General features: G+C 33.1%; 1 protein-coding gene across 1 annotated transcript in view; it reads right to left on the bottom strand.

Annotated features, from left to right (window-relative positions):
- LOC126743400 (cell division cycle and apoptosis regulator protein 1-like) overlaps positions 1-14707 on the bottom strand; it is a 58672-nt gene that overhangs the window by 33643 nt on the left and 10322 nt on the right. The window contains exons 3-6 of the mRNA XM_050450475.1: positions 13312-13537; positions 12957-13252; positions 4585-4825; positions 4014-4310 (exon numbers count right to left, since the gene is read on the bottom strand). Of these exons, the coding sequence (XP_050306432.1) occupies positions 4014-4310; positions 4585-4825; positions 12957-13252; positions 13312-13537 (1060 nt within the window). The remainder of the gene's footprint in view (positions 1-4013; positions 4311-4584; positions 4826-12956; positions 13253-13311; positions 13538-14707) is intronic.

Raw genomic sequence — 14707 nt, forward strand, 5'->3', positions numbered from 1 at the left:
GCTTTAGTTCTTTTTGAAATTCGTGTGAATTTTACCCATATGGGGATATAATTGACTAAATGTGGTGATAGTAAATCAACTTTTTGGGCGGAATGCTATAATTTGTTGTTTTGTTGAATCTACTGGCCTTTATGGCGATTTAAAACCTAATAATTTTTCACGTGCCCTCGAACATCGGCAAAATAGCGGTTCTGATTGGCATTGGCAGGGGACAATTTAATTAGCAAAGCTACATAACATGGATTTTGAACGGATTTTTTTTGTACGGACCTGATTTCTTCATGTCACATGGTGCTTTCGTTTTGGGGTTATGTACTCTACTGGCTCTAATCTAGAAGGAGATTTTAAGCAACTGTGAGCTAACGTCTAACCTAGACCACTACCAGAGCTTGTGAAGTGGAAGAGGTGAAGCTTGGAAGCCTGCAGTTTTCCTTGACTGGGAATTGGATGTCTGGGAGAGTCTCGAATATGAAGTAGTCTGCTGTGTATGGAGCTAAGTGACAGAACATAACATTTTTTTTTTATTCACTTGTTTTATTTTATTTTTATTATCACGACTTTTATCTTTTGAGTTGAGATACATACATAAGCTTATTTAAAATTTTATTGACATTATTTAATCGATGCTATTTTATTATTGAATATTACTGATATGAGTACATATATATGTGACAAGTGACTCCTGTGAGGTAAGACGCAGCCGGCTTCGTAGTACTACGAGTATATACTTGGGTTATATTATTTATTTTCAGACTACTCCTAAGATGTCAAATTTTCTCAGATTAGCTAGTAAATATTAGAGTAAACTAATAAAAGGGTAATTTTAAGTGGGGAAGCTTCAACAGTTAGGGTTGTTATTTTTTTTTTGCTTAGGTCAATGTCCGTGGCGGAATATACCGGGCCATGTAAGTTATTAGTTTAAATTGAATTGAAGCTTCATTCTCCAAAAGGTTTGGGTGTAACATAACTTATTTTATTTTGACAACCACACTTTGATTGTGTATTTTTTTTGTGTGATGTTGTGGTTCCTTATTACCAACTTAAATAATTATTCCTCTTAACAATAAATAACATAACATAATTCTCTGTGATAATCAAGACTTAAATAAATTGTTATTTTCTGTTGTTAATTTGTTTTTCACTTGAGTTGAGTAGGTTGGAATATCATAGGTAATTTGGAAACAATAGTGTATACTGATTTGACTTTGATTTTGTTTTCCAAGTTTCGTTTTGAACTTGCCTAAATAAATTTTGATAAATATTGGGCGTCCTTTGGGATTATATAAAATCCAAAACTTGGTGGCGCCATACTGATTTTGACATTTAGTTGGGTAACTCTTGGGTAGTTACTATCTAAGAAATTTTGGTTCATTTGGTTGAGAAAGAAGCTAGAACCCACATCGGCTTGAGCTAGCAGCATTGTGAAGGATTCCTTCTCTGGGCGTTTCAGGTAAGAGGGGTAAAGTTCCTCTGGGCATCAAACAACTTTTGGAGACCCTCTTAAGGCCATAAACCTTTCACTATTTTTAGTACTTCTTTTCTTTTGATTAACTTGGCATTCATCGCTTCACCATCATCATTCCATTTTATTGCACTTTAGAAAAAAAAATATAACACTATATACAGTGTGTGTCAGCCAAATGGAATAAATTAGCTAATAAATAGATGGGAGCGTGTTGGAAAAAACGCTCGATTGGTTTTTATAGTTGCGCATTTTTTTTCATAAAAACCTGTATGAAAAAAAAAATTGGGTGTATCAGATAACGGTGGTCAATACCAACTTGCTTAGTTTAAACATAACACCCTGTATGTTAATTAATTTTTAGATTCCTCAGATCATTTTAGACATATTTTGTATACAATGTCCTATACCTATCTTTGACTGTTTCGGAAATATTAAGTAAAATTCAAAAAATAACATTTAGAAAAGAAAATTATTTATTTTTCAAGATTTTCTACAACTCACTTAATACTTCTTGCCCATTTAGATCTTGGAAATGATAAAGCAAGCAAAAACTATTTCAGCATTCCTTTTTATTGATATGAGAATAAAAAAAAATCAAAATTGTTGTTTACTTTGGTTTAAAATGCCAGACTTAATGTTGACTCATGTTGCATGACAGAAGTAGTCGTCAGTGCTATAGTCGTTTGAATTTCATTAACTACAAGTCATAAAAATGGTTAATTTAACAGAAATGCACAAAATAACAATTCTACAGATGATTAGCTATGGAGATAATACACGGACGCAAATGGAAGTAGCTCGCTTATTTCACGAAAAATTTCCAAATTTGCCGCCTTTAACCCAAGGGACAATTAGTAAAATAGAAAAGCAATTCCGCGAGCTGGGTCATGTTAGGCAGGTAAAAAAAGCAGCTGCCAATGCAATAAGTGAGGATACCAAATTGGCTGTTATGCTTGAGTTTGAGGAACACCCACATACATCTACTCGGACAGCAGCCCCAGTACTCGATATCAGCTATTCATCAGTTATTAGAATATTAAAAGAAAACAAAATGCATCCCTATAAAATTATACCCACCCAGGAGCTCACGGAAGACGATTTTGACAGGAGAATGTATTTTTGTGAACAAATGATGACAATGTTAGACAGCAATGTGATCCAATTAGAACATGTTATGTTTTCTGATGAGTGCACCTTTACTCTTCACGGTCATGCCAATCGTCAAAATTGCCGCTATTGGTCCAGGGAAAATCCTCGCTGGACGAGAGAAGACAATACTCAATACCCTTAAAAGGTTAACGTGTGGGCAGGAATTATTGAAGATCAGATCATAGGTCCCCTTTTTATTGAGGGCAATTTGAATGGCGATAATTATTTAGAATTCCTTCAAAATAATGTAGTGCCAACGTTGGCCCACTTGTATGCTGATCCAGGAAACCCACAAGTTCCAGCGAATATGATATGGATTCAACAAGATGGAGCACCACCCCACTACCAAATAAATGTCCGGCAGTACCACAACCAAATATTTCCAGATCGGTGGATAGGGAGGCGAGGATCGATGAAATGGCCAGCACGGTCTCCCGATCTGACGCCATTAGACTTTTTCTTATGGGGATATGTGAAAACTATTGTATACAAAACTAAACCCACTGACTTACAAAGACGAATAACCCTGGCAATTAGATCCATCACACCTGAGAGGTTGAGTAACGTTAGAAGAAATTTATATTTACGGGTAGGGTGTTGCCAAGACGTTCGTGGCGAGCATTTTGAACATCTCCTACATTGACATTATTGTTTAGATTTGTATTATATATAAGTTTTTGAAAATGTTGTAACAATTTTCGGCAAATAAATAATTTTCTTTTCTAAATGTTATTTTTTGAATTTTACTTAATATTTCCGAAACAGTCAAAGATAGGTATAGGAAATTGTATACAAAATATGTCTAAAATGATCTGAGGAATCTAAAAATTAATTAACATACAGGGTGTTATGTTTAAACTAAGCAAGTTGGTATTGGCTACCGTTATCCGATACTCCCTGTATAAAAGGTTTTTATGAAAAAAAATGCGCAACTATAAAAACCAATCGACGTGTTCGAGCGTTTTTTTTCCAACACATTCCCGTCTATTTATTAGCTAATTTATTCTATTTGGCTGACACACACTGCATAAGGAAACGATAATATATGAAGCTGGTTTTAATAACATATAAATTATAGTATGATTTAATTTTTAAAATTTTTGATGAATTTAAAAATGTAAATTGAAGCAGAACCTATAATTAGTAAGCGCACACACAAATTGTAGTTTATTTTGCACCAAATCATTCCTACATAAAAAAAAAATATTTTTCATTGAAATATATCTGTTTTCTTATTTCCTTGCATATGGTAGTATCTATGTTAAATATATCCTATTTTTACGGACTTTAAATTTATTATAAAGCAAAAGAGATTAAAGGTCCAATTAAAAAAAGTATCCCACGTTTAATTTACCAAAAAAAAAATGCTACAAACAATGATTTATTAAAGGTTTCTCACCTCAGATTTTCTATCCTTCTCGCTATTAGTATCATCCTTATCTTTTTCTTTTTCGACTTCCTTATTTTTGACCCCTTCAGGATCTTTCTTAGGTTCCTCTTTTGTAGATTCTTCTTCTTCGGTTTCCGCTTCAGCTTTTATAGCCTTAGTGAGCCTAGCGACAAGCTGATTCTTTAGCCCCTTGGAATCAATATTTCTCGCAATTAATTCATCTCTTAAGGCAGGCACCGTCATATTCTTCGGATTTAATTGAGAGTGATGTGTCGGCACAGGTATCTCTACCGGATCTTCTTCTTTCTAAATAGTATTTAAACAACAATTAGTTCAGGTCACTGACCTACAACATGGAAACATTCAATCAATCATTCAGGTCGTAGAGACTATTCATTCGAACAATCATACACCACACGCCCACTAAATTGAGATTAGGCCAACTGAAGTGATTCAGTTGACTGTCCGAATTTGAAGCTTGGCCCAGGTACAGCTATCGCCAGCGACAGTACAGTAATACCTAACCTACAGTCCTCACGTCTCAAATAACCCCGTAAATTAAAATAAAGTAATGGAGTGCCTTTTCATCGCTGACAGGTTCAGCCTCGTCCAGATCATCGACGGCTTCGCCAGAATCAGCTTTCAGGATTTTTTCCAACTGTTTACGGTAGTTTTGTTGCATCTGCTCCCATTCGACACGTGTAGGCAGACAGCTCCACAGGTCCGGCAAGAAGATTACAACAGTTTCGACCCTGGCCGGTATTGCTTTGCCCTTGTGCGTAGACTCGCCACGCCGGTAATACAGCTCCACGAAGCGGTACCTACAGGCGGGAACACATACTGTTGTGAAATGTAAGGTAACGGTTAATATAGACAACAGACAGACCGAGGTCCGATTACGGACGCACAGCCAGTCTCCTAACGCTTGTCGATTTTTGAAACTCTGCTTGGCATCCATAGTTTTATTTATAATTGGCAAATTATTCAAAAAAAGCGACGTGATGAATGTTGCTGCATGCTAACAAATAAATCTTATGAATGAACCCTTATCGATATATATAGTACCTAAATGCCTAAATATAAAGAGCTTCAAACATCTTATACAACAAAACTTTTGGGAATAAACATAAGAGATTAGCTTCCAGTAATAGTAGGAATTTGGGCACTGAGATTCAATTCTATTACTTGAAGTTAAGTTTGTTAATTGGGCACTACATTTATTTCTATTCTAACCAGCTTAGGTTTTCTGCGAGGAACTGTGGCGACTACTGCCGGGAGCACAGAGGCACGAACCACCCTATTTTTTTTTGTAAAATAAAAATAAAATTTTAAATATCAAATTCACTAAAAATAAAATTGTTAAACTATTAAACTCCCCTCAAAACCCTACCTAATTCATCTCCCGTCAAAGCCTAAACCAGCAGCTGCATCTGTATACAGCGAGATTTATCGGAAAGTAATTTCGAGTTTCCCGCAAGAGTAAAATAATAACTAAACGTAAGTGGCAGCTTGTGGTAACATAACTTTCACAGGGTCTCGAACTGAATGCAAACCGATGTAACTGTGTTCAGCAGCGCCTAAATAGTTTATTTTGATTTCGGGTCTCGTGTCCTTTTGGTTGTACTTATTTTTTTGGTGTTAAATGTAAATAATATCAATAATGAATACTATTAAACATATTTTACAAAATATGCCTTTGAAGAAAATGTTGTAGTTAAAAAGTTAGGTCGTCAAATAAAGACAACAGCAAAAGGTAGTATGCAAATGTTGCTTGAATATTTGGAAAAAATTACACGAGTCGAAATATTTCTTAATCAAGTTCAGTCAAAAAATGCAGATAGTATAAATGTATATCCATAAGCAGGTAACAAAAACATGGGCCAATTTAGTTTTCTTATGGGAAGAAACAAATCACATTTTACTATAGCAAACAGTTTGGCCGCTAGGGGGCGTTTCTGAAATTTACTCATTTTCGTTTTTCGCCTATGGCTGCTGTGTTTTTAAAGATAAATGATATCTGTAAAGACTTCCTTATAGCACTTTTTAGTGCTTAACATGCTTATGAGATTTATATTCATACAGGGTGTTTTATTATTTAAAAAAAAATTAAATGAAACTCATATTATTTTTTTACATGTTCTTGTAGCCCTTAAAATTCCCTTTTCAAAAATATATAAAAAATAAAATAATCTTCTATATACGAGGTGTGACAATTAAGTAATGAGACTGATTTTTTTGCCGCGCTTGTGTTAAACCTGCGACCTTAACATTCCTTTCCCCTTCCCCGGCATTCCTTCCCTCTCCATTGATACACTGACCATCGCTCTAGCTTGTTTAGTTCACCTGCTGTGTCGTGTTGAGTGGACGTGTGTTGGTGGTGCTTGTCACGAAAATGCAAAAACGAAATCTAGAGCAACGCGTCGCAATAAAATTTTGCGCCAATTTGGACGAAACAGCTTCGGAAACGTACACTAAAATTGTAAAAGTGCATGGTGATAGTGCTTTTAGTTGTGCCCAGGTGTTTCGATGGCATAAAGAGTTTATGGAGGGGCGAGAAAGCGTGGAAGACGAGGGAGACCGGTCGAGGTGCGGACTGACGCGTATGCGCAGCGTGTACGCGCCCTAATCCTTAAAAATCGGCATTTAACAGTCCGAATGTTAGCCTCCGAAGTAGGTATGAACCGTGAGACAGTGAGACAAATTTAACCGACGATTTTGGGATGACAACGCGCCGTGCCATATCGCCCTCAGCGTGTCCCAGTATTTGGCCTCGAAAGGGATCGCCGTGTTGCAGCAACCACCTTATACGCGCGATATGTCACCCTGTGACTTTTTTTTGTTCCCTAGTACAAAATCGGTGGTCAAAGGTACCCATTTTGAATCGATTACGGACATCCAAGCGGCCGTGACGAGAGTACTGGCGGACATCCGAGTCCAAGCGTTCCAGAACTGTTACGAAGCGTGGAAAATGCGCTGGAATCGTTGTATAGCTGCCCAAGGAGACTACTTTGAAGGAAGTGGCAGAGTTGTAGAATAATTTTTGAATAAACGATTTTTATGGAATCAGTCTCATTACTTGTCACACCTCGTACAATCTATTCTATATACATACAAAGATGGAAAGTACCGCTAGGCGTGTTTTAATAACCACCACAATAAATAATAAAAGGACATAGTACAATTTTCTTAATAATAAAAATTTGAACAAAAATGATTCAGAACCATACCAGAATCAAAGTTACACCCGTATTAAAATATCAGCAGTTTCCAAATTTTTTTTTATTTTAGTCTTAAAAGAGGCCATGCCTAAATCTTTAATTTCTGCAGGTAGGCCATTGTAAATACAGGCAGAAGTATATATGAAACCCTTTCAGAAATTCAGTCTTATGCTGGGGGATTGCCAGTGTGGTTTTATAGCGAATATTTACATTATGTGTATCTCCCCTTTGAATAAGAAATTCTGACAGATATTCTGGTTCATGATTCAAATTAAAGTTATCAAATTAAGTTATTTATGTACAATGCAGCTTATAGCCAAAAATCTTCTTTGGGCCATATTAACACTATAGACCTGCTTACATGCTCACTTACATGAACCCTCCGAGGCAAATTTCTAGTAAATCTTACACAGGAATTTTGAATTTTATATTTATTTTGTTCAGTTAAAAAAGGACCATATACAATATTTACGTATCCAGCAATACTAAGCGTTAAACTCTCTATAACACTATCAATCTAAATTCAATAGTTTACGATATATAAATAGATTTCTTAAATATTAAAAACACAAATGACCTGCAATTTTAACGCGTAAAAGGCAGAGTAGGCGGGTTGTAACCTGCTATAAGTGTTGCTTAATATTGACATAAACAAACTTGTTCTTATATTCTATGTTTACCTTTGTATTTAGATTTCGATACTAGAATCCAAAAATGTATCATTTGATCATATCAATTTTCGAAAAATTCAATATGATTAAATGTTTTACGGAATATAATGAGAATTTAACGGCTTGCGATATCAACGTCGATATTAAGAATAAGTGCAGTTATTTAATACATTGTCTCAAACATTAAAAAGGGACGCTATATTTTTTTTTAAATTTATGTCGGAGAACTAAGCGCTTTTTAAAGTCAAAAGTAAATTAAATAACAGCTCCCGTTTTATTAAATATTAATCATATATTAATTAACAAATATGCTTATATGTAGAAACAATGCAAATCAAATGTATATCGAACTTTTCATAATTTTGATACATTTTAATTATTACACAAAGAAAACACAAAGTTTAGATTATGAAAACAAGTTTGTTTATGTCAAAATGACGTATCACTCAAAGTAGTCAAACAACGCCCCACTCAGCCCTTTCCGCAACTGTTTCACACCCGCCTACTCAATTTTTTAGGCGTCAAAAATGGCATGGCTTTATAATTTTTAGATTTAGTTATATATTTTTGAAGGGAATTTCAAGGGCTACAAGAAAATATAAAAAAATATTGTGTTTCATTTTTTTTAAATAGTAAAACACCCTGTTCAAATATAAATGTCAAAAGCATGTTAAGTGCTGTAAGAAAGTCGTTACAGAAATCATTTATTTCTAAAACCCAGCAGCCATACTCCAAAAACAAAAATGAACAAATTTCAGAAACGCTCCTTAGCGGCCAAACTGTTTGCCATAGCAAAATTTCATTTGTTTCAGTAAACTCCTTTTAAAATTCCGGAGAATAAGAGTCAACATTTTTTTATCTCTAACAGCGACATAACTTCACCCTGTACAGGAAATTAGAAATCATAAAATTGATTTATTATTTCAACAAGCTAACAATAAAAGTATGAACATGATGAAAAAACGAACAAAATGAACAAATGCATAGACAACGTACTGATATGCCTGAATCAGAAAATTTCATTTATAATAACAGACGTTAATATAAATGTAATTTTAAAATAAAATACTGCGAAATTTTGATTTCACAAATCCAAGTCCAATTAAAAAAAATAAAGAAATTAAAAAATTAGAGTCTAATTTGCAGGACACTTGATATGTTTCAGAACTACAAAAAAACTTTTCTTACAGTCATTTTTGATGAGACAATTAGCGCAGTAGCGCTTATCCATTTACTAATAGTGGAAAATTAAGTTCGAACTTAAGGTTCTGTCCAGTAGATGTAAAATCCTGTAAATGATAATATGTGTGGTAACCGAGACAACACTGGTATTCTGCATTTTTTTTTATTTGGAATAAAAGATAATTTAAAGAAAATTTTACTTAAACCTACAAAATTTTAAAAATTATTTGAACTACTCCAATGACAACTTGAGTGAAAGATATTTTTTAGTTTTAAAAAGAGTTAAATGTTTTTTAAGAAGTACGATGGCTCAGGATAGACTTAATGCACTTGTTATACTTTCAATAGAAAAAAAAAAGAATATTTTAGGTTTTGACAATAAAGTGATTGAAAGATTTGCTGCTTAAAAAAGTAGAAGAATAGATTTTAAATATAAATCAACAATCTGACATAAATAAAGAATCTGATTTTATAGATTTTGTTCCAACACTTTTGTTCTTTAGTTCTTTTTTCTACATTCGGTTTCACCCGGCTTGACAATGGGAGGGTTCAAACAGATGAATTCTATTCGGTGGCAAGCCAGAGTTTTTTAAGAGGACTGGAATGCTCCAATGTTTCTTTTAATGACTTTTATTCAAGAATTTGGGTGCGAAATCTTCAATTTTTTTAGCTTTCGGTGGATCACCTACCCCACATCTTTTTTATGTACCACATTTCATATTACCATTTACTTGCGCCTCTTCGTGTCACGGAGTGTCTCGATTAATTTATTCTTTTGCTATTTTACTGTCCGTGATAGATTTCATTCTTTGAAACTGTATTGACTTAGGTTAAGGTTGTATCACACAGGCACGTTATGATTCCTTAGCGTAGATGCTATATTTTTTCTCCAAAACCGGAGTTAATAAACGTAATTACACAAATTGGTTGTTTGCTCCTGTTCGTGATCCCTTATTTTTCTTTTGTTTTTACTTTTTCCTTTGATTTTCTGGTTGCCCTGGCCTGAAGAAGCCAAAAAATAGAATCCGCAGGTACCATCTTTACTTGTTTTGCTTCGTGTCACGAAGTATCTCGACTTATTCTTTTGCCATTTTACTGTCCGTGCCAGCTTTCATTTTTTATTAACTTGCAATAATAAATTAAAGTCACAAGTTAAAAAGAAACCGATAACGTTTCTCCTACTGCTAATCCCTCTACCAAATAGAGTTGTCAATCCAAGTTGAATGTTTGTTCGAGAGAGGACTGGCGGAAATGTATGATCGATCCCGAGTTGTGTCACGCCGTTAATTCTGTGGATTTTGCATATTTACACCATCCTTTTCTGGTAATATTAAACGGATATTCCAAACATCGAAAATGTATTCCCATGAATAAAATATTAATTTTATTAAATAATTTTTAAAAATATGGAGGAAGTGATTACCCGATTTATTTTTTTAACATCCAAATACATTAACGTGGACAGTAAATGTTAAACACGAGGATCAAGAACTCCGTCCTATTCCTAAAAAAGAGTAATATGTGTATAAAAGCAAATCAGCCGTGTTCCAGCCTATTTCTTAAGTTTAAATACCGGACCAATATACTGAGGAATAAATAAAATAAGTTAAAGATAACTGAAGAAAATTTTTCACGTGATATATCAGGCAAGTGGAGTTCTTTAGATATTGGTTACTGGTACCATTATGAACACAACATCCACAAAAATTTAATATTTGGACAGGTATTTTAAGTGATAGTATTGTAGGAGCATTTCATATTGTAGGATGCAGAGGGTTAGATTCGTTAACTTTCTAGCAGAACGGTGCTCCACCTTATTATTTTCCTCCTGTCCGACAGTGGTTGAATGAGAAATGTCCAGAAAGATGGATTGTCAGAAGGGGACCAATTGAAGGGCCTCCAAGATCACTGGATTAAATACCCTTAGACTTCTTTCTTTGGGGACATCTTATCAATATTTTATAAAACACAACATGCTATTGCTATATATTATTGCTGATATTAAAAGGCGAATTGCAGCAGAGTGCCAACATTTTAACAACTTATAAGATGTGTGTCAGTAGATCCCATGTGTATTATTGTATAAATTTTTATTCCGCAAATAAAAAGTTATTTTTGTGGAAGTAAAATAATAAATAAATAGAAAATAGATTCTTTAAACTAGATTTTCTTTGTGTTATTTAACGATTTTAACGGTGTAACTTACTCTTCTAATCATTTGTACTACAATGCAATAGTTTTTGTGTAAACACTAACCTAAACACTAAAATGTCAAGGCAGCTGCAAATGAAGTGTTTCTGCAACTATGAAACGCGATTATTCCGAAACCTCTAGACAAACAGCAACAAAAGAGGATCCTACTGAAAAGAGGCTTGAATGCCCTTTAAAATGATGTGCCACTTGACCCACATTTCCATTTAAGTTATTAATTCTAAGGGTGACATCTACCCGTCCTAAAGCGTTGAAACAAGAAGGCTAAAAATATTCATTTAAAGTATTCCCCTGACAGATAAAATTGACGTGTCTTTCCGATTATTCATATTTTTAACTACAAGAAAGATATTAAGGATGGGAAGTTTTTTCAAATTGACATCTTGTATATCTCTTATACAAACATTGAACTTAAGGCATATTAGTATGAGGTAGTGCATGCGGTAGTGGTCTTCGACCACTGGAAATTGTGAAAAAAAATTATGGTTGCTTAATATTATTCATAAAAAATACCTCTTAGATAAGTTTTATGGGCAATGGTCCGTTCACGTAATATGGAAGGGTACAAATAATGTTATTAATATTTTAGAATTTTGACACCTTTATGTTAAATTAACTTTAACATAAAGGTGTGAACATCAATTTAGTCATTTCAAATATTAGTTTTGTGTTTTTGTTTCATGAAAATTCCAAATTCCTTTTCTATCGTCTTGGGATAGTTGAAGTCGACATTTATACTACTGCAAGTGCCATGATTGCACGTGTTTTGGACTTCTACTTGTAACTGTATCTTTCAATGTGACTTATTTAAATCAACCGCAACCTTAGCAAACCTCAAAACTGTTTAAAAGGCACAACGATTATAAGTATTACTGGCCCAGAGCAAAAATGCCGGCCAAATGAAAACAGCAAAACCAAAGGTTTAAAGCTCTTGATAAAAAAAATGGTTTTGATCTTTATACTTTTTTAATATCCATATTTTATAAAAATACTTTAAATCTCTTCACAAAAAAAGATCTTAAATTCACAGAAAAAACGGATCTTAAATATTGTATTAATTTAAATATTAAACTAAATATCTAATAAACTATTTCGGAAAATCTAATTTTTGAGTCAAATATCAAAAGATATTATATTAATTAGGAGTATTAAGAAACGTATTCAAATTATGTACAAAAAATATGAGTTCAATGTATCATTACCTAATTCCATACAAAAAAAAACTTAAAAAAATGGTCTTAAGGTTTATAGAATCTATTGATTTTTTTTCTTTCTTGAAGAAAAAATTAAGGAATGTTCATGTTTAGATATTTTCGCTTTTTCTGCTTGCTTAACTAATAAATATTGGCAATGTTGTAAACAGGAAAGCAAATGTACTCTAATATCTTTAAGTAAGAAATGAAGAGTTCAAATATAAAATCAAGTAAAATTTTTTTTAAAAAATTAAAAATTATATGACAATTCATAGGTGTATCAAATTATAACATACGTATGAAAAAACGAAGTCTTTGGGCATAAATTTCGCAAAATATGTTGATAAATACCCATAAAAAGATACTTTTCTAAAACATAAGCATGCAGCGAAATTCAGCAACTTCAAAATACATTAACGCAGCAAATATGAATTAAAATGTAAACGGAATAGTAAATGCCCCTAATGTTTTACTCACCATTTTGTACAGTTGGACAGATCAATCCCCGTCAAGGCCTTGCAAGTCCTAATGGCAGTTTTAATGAGCACCGATGGATCTTTTTCAGGGTTTGCGCCGTCCAACGATGGACTCCAAGGACCGCCGATCGCCATTGTCTCATTTTTTGCTTTCATACCGATTAAAAAGTTTATTAATCTAGTTGGGTGAATATAGTCTCTATCTTCACTATCGCGGTCGCGGCTCTCCCTATCATTTGCCAAAGAACAACATTTCTGGTAGATATCCTCTATATTTGGGATACCCATTAACATAACCTAAATTTATATTATAAATATTGCGTTAAAAAGTTTTTTGGCAGAATTTTTTTCGTTACCTTTGCAGAAAAGGTATAGTCAGCATCAGCTGGCTCAAATATAGCTCCATTATCAGTAACAGGATCATGTTCTTTATACATGAGGTGAAATGAGCAAGGTTTGGTTAAAGCGAAAGGTTTGTCTACTGGAAATGTGTCCACCCAGCTATTGATTGTATGGAAAAAGTCAGATGGAATATACAAGTTCGTATACCGTTTTTTAATGTCCAAAAGATCTCCTTGGGCTCTAAAAAATAAATTAAATGCATTCAATATTGCTAGAAATTTTGTGAGCAAATGTTAAATTATCATGTCAGATGCGTATCTTCTATGTAAAGAAACTACTTTTTTGTATATAGATTGAGATTGTTTATAGAATATGTCTTATATAAAGGTCGCTACAAATGGGAAACTAATATAAAGACTTATTTAAAAAAAATTATGGAAATGAAAAGTTCTGTTTTGTCAGTAAATATAATATTTACAAATCGGTATTGATGTGATTAGTTCAGCGATTACTTATTGTAATAAAACCTATTTTTGACTGATATGTAAACCTGCTCTTAAAGGACCTATATTGAACATACATGGAAGACCAAAAAACTTATTAAAAACAATGTGTAGAAATGTATTTAAAGAGTACTTTTTCATTTAGACAGATTCAGAAACCAACAAGGAACAAATTCAATAAGGTCGTTTTTCGCTGGTCTATAAAATATATTCAAATTACAAATAATCATTAGCATTCTGGTAAATATGAATAATGATTTATAGCAGGTGCTAAAAGTCTAATTTTATTTAATAAATAAATAAATAAATATGTCTTTATTTGGTATCAAATGCACATTACATTACATTTGCCCAAAAAGGCAAAGATTAGCTAAAGCTACTTTTATTTCTTAACCCTAATAATAATAATTACAAACATTTTGAAGAACAAGCAGTAATAGTAATATAAAAATTAACCAAAGAATAAATTGAGAGAAAAAAAATTAAATAAATACATTTGTAAATCCGCAGAGAACAAAACTAATTGTGCAATTGTTCCTCCAAGAACAAAGTTTTATAATTAATTTTTAAAGCGAGATATTGGAATTGAAAAATTAGGTCTAAAGCGATTATAAATTGTTACGGCAATGTAAGTATAACTACGTGAGAAAAGAGCTGTGCTATGGTGTGGCAATGTCAGAGTCTTATGTCTTATATCTCTATCATGAATCGCATTTCTTGGAATTAATTTCTCTAACTGATATTTTGGCTTTTGGTTTTTATAGAGCCGATACATAAATGTAAGAAAATGAAACTTAAAAAGAAAGACATTTTTAGCCACTGCAATCGATAGATATATATGGACACATGATCAAATCAATTTCTTAAATTACACACAAATCGACAACACGTATTTTGTAAACGTTAC

The sequence above is a fragment of the Anthonomus grandis genome, chromosome 12, assembly GCF_022605725.1.
Source record: "Anthonomus grandis grandis chromosome 12, icAntGran1.3, whole genome shotgun sequence".
Taxonomy (NCBI): domain Eukaryota; kingdom Metazoa; phylum Arthropoda; class Insecta; order Coleoptera; family Curculionidae; genus Anthonomus; species Anthonomus grandis.